Raw genomic sequence first — 8705 nt, 5'->3', positions numbered from 1 at the left:
CACAAAAAAAATCATTTATTAGATATTGAAAAGTAGCTGATACATTCATGAGTCCAGAAAGCATCACATTATATTCAAAATGTCCATACCTAGTTCAAAAGCATTCTTCTATTCATCTCCTTTGATATGGATCAGGTTATATATTCCTCATAGATCTATTTTTGTATAGATCTTTTTTTGATTTATTTGATCAAGAAGTCCTAAAATCAAAGGTATAGGATACCTATTCTTAATGGTGATCTTGTTAAGTCCTTGATAATTTTTATATATCTGCAAAGATTTGTCTTTTTTCTTAATAAATAAGATAGAAGCATCTACTGAAGATTTAAAATATCATTTAAAGTTCTTAGCTAAGTTTTCATCAATGTATTTTTTGAGAGCAGCCAACTCATTTTGTAATAGACTATAGATTAGTCCAAATGGTGGTTGAGTTCTATATTGAAGATCACTAGTACAATCATAAGGACGATGCTCCAAAAAGATATTTGCATTCTTCTTTTAAAAAACATCCTAGAAATCTTGATACTAGCTAAGAATACCACTTGATATCTTTTCACTATTAAGAATGGATGTAGCATATATAGCAAAAGATGCCCCTTTATTTGCGGCATGCATGAAAGCTTTTGTATCTATCAATAAGAGTTTGGATATACTAGATTTATGGATTTTTACTTGCCTAATAAGATCTTGGGCTAAACTATGGAAAAAATTGAGATTGCAAGAAATCCAATCTTTTTAAGAATTATATCTTTTTAATTGTGATAATCCTAAAATAATTGAATTAGAATGAAATTTAATCACATTAAATATTACTAAACTATTGTGATCGCTAATTGCTACTTCTACAGGAATAGTTTTATGTATAACATCTCTAGAAGATAATGAATGCTCATCTATTACTTCTACATGCATAGATTTGGTTTTTTAATTAAGAATATATCTTGCTTTATGACAAAGTCTTCATCTATAAAATAAGTTGACATTCTTGAATCCAACAAGGCTAAGACTTTGTGATTTTCTAGTCCTAAAAAGATTCTATTATAAAATAAGGTGAAGGATCAAAAGAGTGAATAAAACCGTTGTTAGATGTTTCACATGATTTTAGCCACATAATTCCTATTGTAATTGGAATAATTCATTTTTTGACACATTGTCTTCTTTGGTAATTGTACTTTTTATTTTGTAATTGTATTATTTCTTTGATCAATGTTGAGCAGTATGCTTAGCTTCTATACAATATAAGCATAAGTCCTTTTGATATCGTTGACTCTTATTCTGCTTTATAACAAATTTAAAAAGTACCACATCAATTTGCATTGGTTCTTACTTTGATAAATAATTTTCTAAAAACTTAGGAACTGCCATCATTATTTGATTTATTCTTCTCTAACCATATTTTTATTCTTCATGTCTTTTAGATAATTAATTGTCACATGTAATGGCTTGAGCAATAAATTATTCCAAAGATTCTATCTTGACATTGTCAATAATAAGTCTTTGACATTATCTTTCAACTCATATTAGAATTGATTGATAAGGACTTTGTCATTCCAATCTACATCACAAACAAGGTTTTGGAATTGAACAGCATATATGGTAGCTAACCATGATCTTTGCCATAAAGATAAGAGCTTAGTCTTTACTACTCATTTTTTATCACTTTTTCCAAATGTGGCTGTAAATATTTCTAGGAATGAATTCAAATCATAAAGGAGTCACAAATCTTTTTCTATTAAAGATACAAATCAACAGAGAGGACTTCTTGATAGAAGTGTGCCTATGAATTCTACTTGAATAAATCCATCGGGATATTGGAAACGGTGCAATCTTAGGTAGAACTTGACTTGTTGCAAAAATCTTTAAAATTTTGATCTTGTTCCATCAAACTTCTCAAGCATACTAATCCTTATTTCTATCATACTTGTAGAAGCAAAACTCTGTGGATTTAGTTGTGAGGTTGATCTACTTGCTTCGTTTAACTGAAAAACTTCTTGTTGTGTCCTTTAAATTTCTTTCAAAAGCATAGGCATAGATTATCCATGATTCATATTAGAAATACGTGAGATTTTTACTTTTAGAGTATTGATAAGCTCATGAAGATATGCAATAGTTGTAAATCTATTCTCACTTCTACTAAAAGTAGCATCCATAATCTTTCCTTCCATAAATAATTCAAACAAATTCAAAAAGTTAAATTAGAGGAGGATAATCCGTAACTTCAAATAAAAATTTCCATAAAGAGAGATAATCTATTTTTTTTAATAAAAAGATCAGTATTAAAAATAATATTTTTTTATTTAAAGGTAAGTAGACCGTAACCTTCAAAATATAATAATAGAAGTGAGATAATCTACTTACTTCTAAAATAAGATAAAAATAGTATATTAGCACTCTTGTCAAACTGTCAAGGATATGAATCTCAAAGAAAGAAAATCCTCAATATACTCTTGTATCATTGAAAAGAACTAGAAAGTTACTTTAAGATGATATAATATTGAACTAGAATGGCTATTGCTAAAAACAAAAAGACTAAAAAGTCTTGAAACAAGACTAAGGACTAAAAAAATATTGATAAGAGTGAAAAAGGCTTCACTCTTACTTCCATATATACTCTCTAACTAGGAGCTACAAGGCAATACTCTATAAGACCTCCAACATGTGTTAACTTTGTTAGCCACATGTCTTAATTTGTAAGGCAAGTTATCTATGTATGTGCCATGTAGTTAGCTTGTTCCACAAGATAATAAATGGAGTTAACTTGTTTTATAAGCTACCAATACGTGGTTAACTTGTTGGTCAAGTTTCTAACCTACAAACACATCTAAAGTCAAGATCCCATTTATAAAGCTTTTAAAAAGCTTCTCTAAAAGACTCTATGAAATTAATCTATATTTATCTACTTCTACCTAAACATATAAGTAACTATTAGGATAAATATATATATTTGTTGTCTTACTGTAAATGCTCATAGTATGTAAAAATTAATTAAAACATATTTTATGTTTATAAGTCTTGATGTGTGTTAGAATGGTTAATAAATTAATTTAAAGAGAGTGCATATAAAAAACTTTATTTAAAATTTTATCTATTTTTATTATAGTATTTAAATTATATAATATTAAGATGTTTAATATAGAGCTTTAAGAGAAGGTAGAAGCCTAAGGATGAAAATCTAAACTACTAGGAAGCTTATGGAGTGGATTGAAATCAAAGCATGGTCAGATGAAGGCAAAAGGTAAAGATCTTTATCCATATTGGTCGAAGGCTATGCCCAATAGATATTTAGTAGGTTGTTTGCACCCATAATAAGGATTTTGGTAACTTTAGAAGGGGCATTTGAGAATCAAAAGTAAGAATTATAAGGTTTAGGATTTGGAATACAATTTTTATACAAGTTTTAGAGGATTTGGAGTTACAGTGATGAAATTATAGCCATTTGAAATTAAGATAATGTTTAAGACATAATGTTGCTATTTTGAAAATATGAGGAGTTTTATGATAGATTTTGGAGATTAGAAGGTGCGGCCGCAAGGTTGATTTCAAGACTTATATCTTTTATGAAAAGTTTTTTGCATTTGGAGTTTGTATGAAGAAGTTATAGAGAATTGAAGATAGCACATGTAATTTAGAGGCAGTAAGTAAGTTGTTTTGTTGATAGTAATGGTTGGAGCCATATCATGAGTTTTTATATGAATTTTTGGCTAAAAATTTTCAAAAGTATGTGTTATTGATTTCAAAAGCTATATATCAAAATGTTATGGTACTTGAATACTTAGTTTGTGAGATATGAAGAAATTTGCACACAGGTATATGTAAGTAAGGGTTTGAAGTTGCTATTAGAGTTTTGGCAATATTTCAAGATCTGTAATGAATTTATGGTTGAAATTTGTTTTAGTAGTTTTCAAAAATATATTAATATTTTATGTAAAATTTGCATTTGTTTGGATAGTCCAATTGTGAGATATGAGCTGTTGAAGTTCGGAAATAATTTACCTTAAGGATATACAAGTTTTTTTGATATTTTTATCACATTTTTGGTGATCTTTGGTACTTAAGGCTTATGTATTGATGTAATTTCCCCTATAGGAATAATTTTATATATGGACTTGCTGTTTCTTTTATCTAGAGGCTTGGTTGAGCATTTAGTGACAACCAAAAGCCTAGCACTTTCTCAAGGTAAACTCTCTCTACTTTGATACTATGATAGTTACACACACAAGGCTACAAAATCTAGCTCCTTAAAACTAGTATATGACACACAACTGTTGCTTCCTATAAAGTACATTGCTCCAACATTTCAATCAATTACCCTTGTAAGTCATTAAATCAACTCATTGATTGTTTTAGAAAAAAAGAGTGCAATTAAAATGTCACATGACAAATGTTAGGTGAAGATTAGTATAGAAGATTCTAGATAAAAATAAAATAATAATAGTAGATAAAACATAGTTTTGTATAAGAAATCTAGTAGAAAATTCCAACTTAAGAAGGGAGCTTAGGAGGCATCAATTTAATATCCTTTGTAGTATCTTGAGAGCATCTAAAAAGAATCTAAAATATTCAAAATTATAATATTAGATGGTCCATAAATGATCAGGTTCAGGATATGGATATAGTATTGTATACGATTTAGATATGGTCCAAATATGGTATTATATATAGTTTGGATATGTGTTGCATATAAATACAAATATTATAATTGATATGGATACAAATATAAGATTCGATATGGTATACGTCATATGGGTACCATGCTGGATAAGGGTATGATGCAGGTATCCAGAGGCGGTTCTCGGGCAGAAGTTCTCAATGCCAGGTGCCATAGAATTCTGCCATCGAGGCGGAGCTTCTGGCGATAGGAGTCTCCGGCTGGGTCCGAACTCCTTGTTTTTTTTATCTTCAAGTCCGTAGCTCTGCAATTGGCGAATTGTTGGTGTTTTATTTTCCTGCGGCTAGGTTGTGAGTGTTGGCGGCGTGACCCAAGGGGCGGAAGCATAATGTCTATGTTCTTGAAGTGTGGTGGAAGTGGGCTCTTCTTCCTCTCGATTGTGGTCCAGCAGCTTGTCTTCTATGTTGAAGTGGTATTATTATTATTATTATTATTTCTTTTCCTCTGGTTGTTCTCGTCAAATTGCTGCGGTGCAGCATCGTCTTCTGCTCGTTTTTTTGCTGTGTTGTCGTTGATAATCGCGATCCAACGGCGGTGCAGTTTGGTGGTGTATTGCAGAAGTGAAGAACTCATAATTTTTGACGACGTACAGGGGTTGAGCTTCTTGCTGGATTCACATCTCTCTTCTCTTGTTGCGGCAGGAATCCAAGGTGGACTTGGCCTTTAGCAAAATCCTTGTCGTCAACAATCATTGTTTTTTTTTGGTGGTTGGTTTCTTGCACTAAATTGGCGCTACGGTGGAGTTGCCGTGGATTTGCTACACAACGAAGCAAGCAACTTGGTGAGGGCCTTCCAACATTGAACCCTTAATGAAGGACCATCAAGACGGAGTCCAATGGCATCAAGAGTTCCCTTATCACCAACTTGAAAAGCTCATTAATTCTCATGCCTAGAACATCGTCAACTACAAACGTGATGTTATCAACATTATTCCGCGCTGATATTACCCTTGCAAGCTCGATTGCTCTCTCACTGTAATCGGTTTCAATTAAATCTGAAAATCCTTGCTTTGCTAAAGCATGCAGAAGCAAGCCATTCCCAGTACCGAGGTCAAGGACGTTCCAATTCTCCAGTTCTAATGCTATTGAACCGCCAGCAAAAACATCTGCAGCCTCCCTCGTCCCCAATACATCTACATCGTCACAAGGCAGGCCCGCTGCAAAAGAAACACAAACCCTAGCTGTCCAAGCCACCATAGTTTCTATCACCTCATCTCCGAACCAGATTTCACCGGCATCGCCTTGCTCGTGAATTTTGATGAGTTCGTCAACTTAGGTTGCATTCCAATGCGACTGCAAGCCGAGAACTGAAGGCTCCACATCTGCATCGTGTTCTTCTTTGTCTGATAAATAATCAGTGAAACGAAATAGCGTTGAAAGCATCAACAACATTGGCATTCCTTTGATCTTTTCCATCCAAGGTACTACCGTATTCACTGCGGACGGGCCAAGAGTCCAGCAACAGATCGCTCATCGTCGGAGTAATACCCTATGTTAGCTCATTCTTGACGCTGGATAGAAAATAAGCTATTGGAAGATTAATTCGCGAGATTCGAGGCACCACTAAAGAAAGTGCAGTTGTGCATTTGGAAGATTGTACCAGATTATCTCCAGATGTAGTGCGTGATTGAAGCGTGATCGTAGCTCGATTCTTGTAGATGGATGCTAGTGTTGTAAAGCATGATGAGTTTTACGTTTGATACTATAGCTGTTCGAGAGTGTTATATAGAGGAGAACTAGAAAGTTTGTAGAGTTGAAGCGAGAGTGTGGAGACAGTCCAGGAGACTCTCAATTCCTGCATGAAGTCAGCAAAAGAGACGAGCAAGCCATGCATCAAAAACTTTCAACTTCTGCAACTTCCTACTGAAGCGAGTGAACACCTAGCATGCCAGCCATTTAGTAGTGGTACAGCTATCAGCGCATCTCCAATGTGCCTCAGTCTTCTGCAAAAATTCTCAAGGTGACAGTCTCGTACAGATTGAAATTTAGAGTAGGGTGAATTTACAATTGGGTAGACTTAAGATCTAGACGAATTTTGGTTAGGAATTGACGGAATCAGTGTGGATGAAATTATTAATCAAGGATGACTTTTTAAAATTGAATAGACAAGGGTGGATGAAATCTCATTTGTGAATGAGAAATCCTTATTGGATGAAAACTCATTTGCAGATGAGAAATCATTCTTAGATGAAAATTTAGTTATGGATGATCTTAATTACTAAAATTAAAATTAAAACAATAAAAAATTCCCATAATTGTGTGTGGTTCTTGAGTTGATTTATGATGCATGTATGGATGTTGATGGATGTTGATGGATGTATGAGTGGTTAATTGAACTAGTGTAAAGAACTTAAGGGTCTTAAGTAAGAATTAGAAGGATGACATTATGTAATAGAACCACAAGTTAATTAATTTTTGTGAACTAGAATAAATCGCAAGTTTATTTAGTTCATAATTGCAGAGTTCTAGGACTTATTGGACAATATTTAGACAATAATCATAAAGCAATAGAATTATTAGGCAACTTAATTTTTGTGAACTAGAATAAATCACAAGTTTATTTAGTTCATAATTGCAGAGTTCTAGGACTTATTGGACAATATTTAGACAATAATCATAAAGCAATAGAATTATTAGGCAACTTAATTGTTGTGAACTAGAATAAATCACAAGTTTATTTAGTTCATAATTGCAGAGTTCTAGGACTTATTGGACAATATTTAGACAATAATCATAAAGCAATAGAATTATTAGGCAACTTAATTTTTGTGAACTAGAATAAATCACAAGTTTATTTAGTTCATAATTGCAAAGTTCTAGGACTTATTGGACAACATTTAGACAATAATTATAAAGCAATCGAATTATTAGGCAACTTAATTGTTGTGAATTAAAATAATCTATCAATTAGTGTGGAACCATTTTAGTTTTTAATTCTACAAGAATAGATACTATACAAAATATTAGTAACTCAATTGGTATGTATCTACCATATTGATAAAATATATAATATGGCATAATAAAATATTACTAATAGCTAAATAAAAATGGCTAAATATTATTAGTCCAACAAACTACAATGTTCTTTTAAAAAAATAATAATTTAATTTTATGCTGTCCTCAAGATCCTAAAATTTGTACAAAAAAATTTGATCCTATATGGCACAAATCTTATCACATCTAGTTAGTGATCCTTAATAATATAATTATCTTTATCATTTAAGATCATTACAATTTCTATGCAACCATTGTTAATGTAGTCAAATTAAAATACTACTATTTGAAAGAATTGGATTTTATTAGTGCAATAGTATTCTTACAACAAATATTTAAACATATGGATAACTCACAAAGTGCAGTTAATGAAGTTCTTAATTCTCAAACAAAAGTTGCTACCAATTTTTGCCTTATTCTGTTGCTATTTGTCACTTTTCACTCTTTTCAAGTTGATACGATTGCACCTACATATTCAAGAGCCACATTTATACAACTAGCAGTGCCTCCATTTATAATACAATTTAGGCACTATCATGTAGTAATATGATTGTATGGTGAAAGATGAAAATATGGATTTCATTAAAAAAGAGCCTAGTAGAAAGATATAGTAGTAAAATATAGATAAATGATAAGAAGGTAGTAAAAACTTTTAATATTAATGATATCTTTTATTTAAAAAGAAATAAAAAAATGTATTAATTTTGTAAAACCTTAAATAAAGTAAAATAAGGTAAATTAAGAAAATAAATCATATATGTATTTTAAAGAGAGAGTTGAAAATAGATTTTAGCAAAACATACTTCAAAATACTAAAAATTAATATTCCAAGAGGATCGATTGTGAATCACGGTCAAAATTAGACTATGAGGTATAAAAGTACATGTCTATAATAATTTTGAAATTCTTTTGCTATTCAAAGACTGCAATTAGGAAGAGGATTTTAGAAGAATTGTTTAGACACTAGTTTTAAGTGTCATGGATACATTATATAAGAAACCAAACAAGAAGTTGAATAAGAAAGATTTAGCAAGAAAGCTAAT

General features: G+C 31.4%; 1 protein-coding gene across 1 annotated transcript; it reads right to left on the bottom strand.

Moving 5' to 3' along the window:
* Window positions 1-5475: 5475 nt before the first annotated feature.
* LOC149987340 (uncharacterized) lies at window positions 5476-6142 on the bottom strand. Its single transcript, XM_090244547.1, has 2 exons — window positions 6097-6142; window positions 5476-5939 (listed from the first exon to the last, which is right to left on the bottom strand). Exons 1-2 carry the CDS (start codon window positions 6140-6142, stop codon window positions 5476-5478), a joined length of 510 nt encoding a protein of 169 aa, XP_090100673.1.
* Window positions 6143-8705: the final 2563 nt, after the last annotated feature.

This window comes from Physcomitrium patens, chromosome 19 (genome assembly GCF_059467195.1).
Source record: "Physcomitrium patens ecotype Gransden chromosome 19, ASM5946719v1, whole genome shotgun sequence".
Lineage (NCBI taxonomy): Eukaryota > Viridiplantae > Streptophyta > Bryopsida > Funariales > Funariaceae > Physcomitrium > Physcomitrium patens.
This window is presented reverse-complemented; position numbering and strand designations above follow the sequence as displayed.

Bases quoted from the DNA above. Each gene is read 5' to 3' on its own strand.
- LOC149987340 (XM_090244547.1), bottom strand. From the start codon at position 6,142: ATGAGCGATCTGTTGCTGGACTCTTGGCCCGTCCGCAGTGAATACG. The intron at 5,940-6,096 runs GTAGTACCTTGG...ATGCAACCTAAG, and splicing joins GCCCGTCCGCAGTGAATACG to TTGACGAACTCATCAAAATT.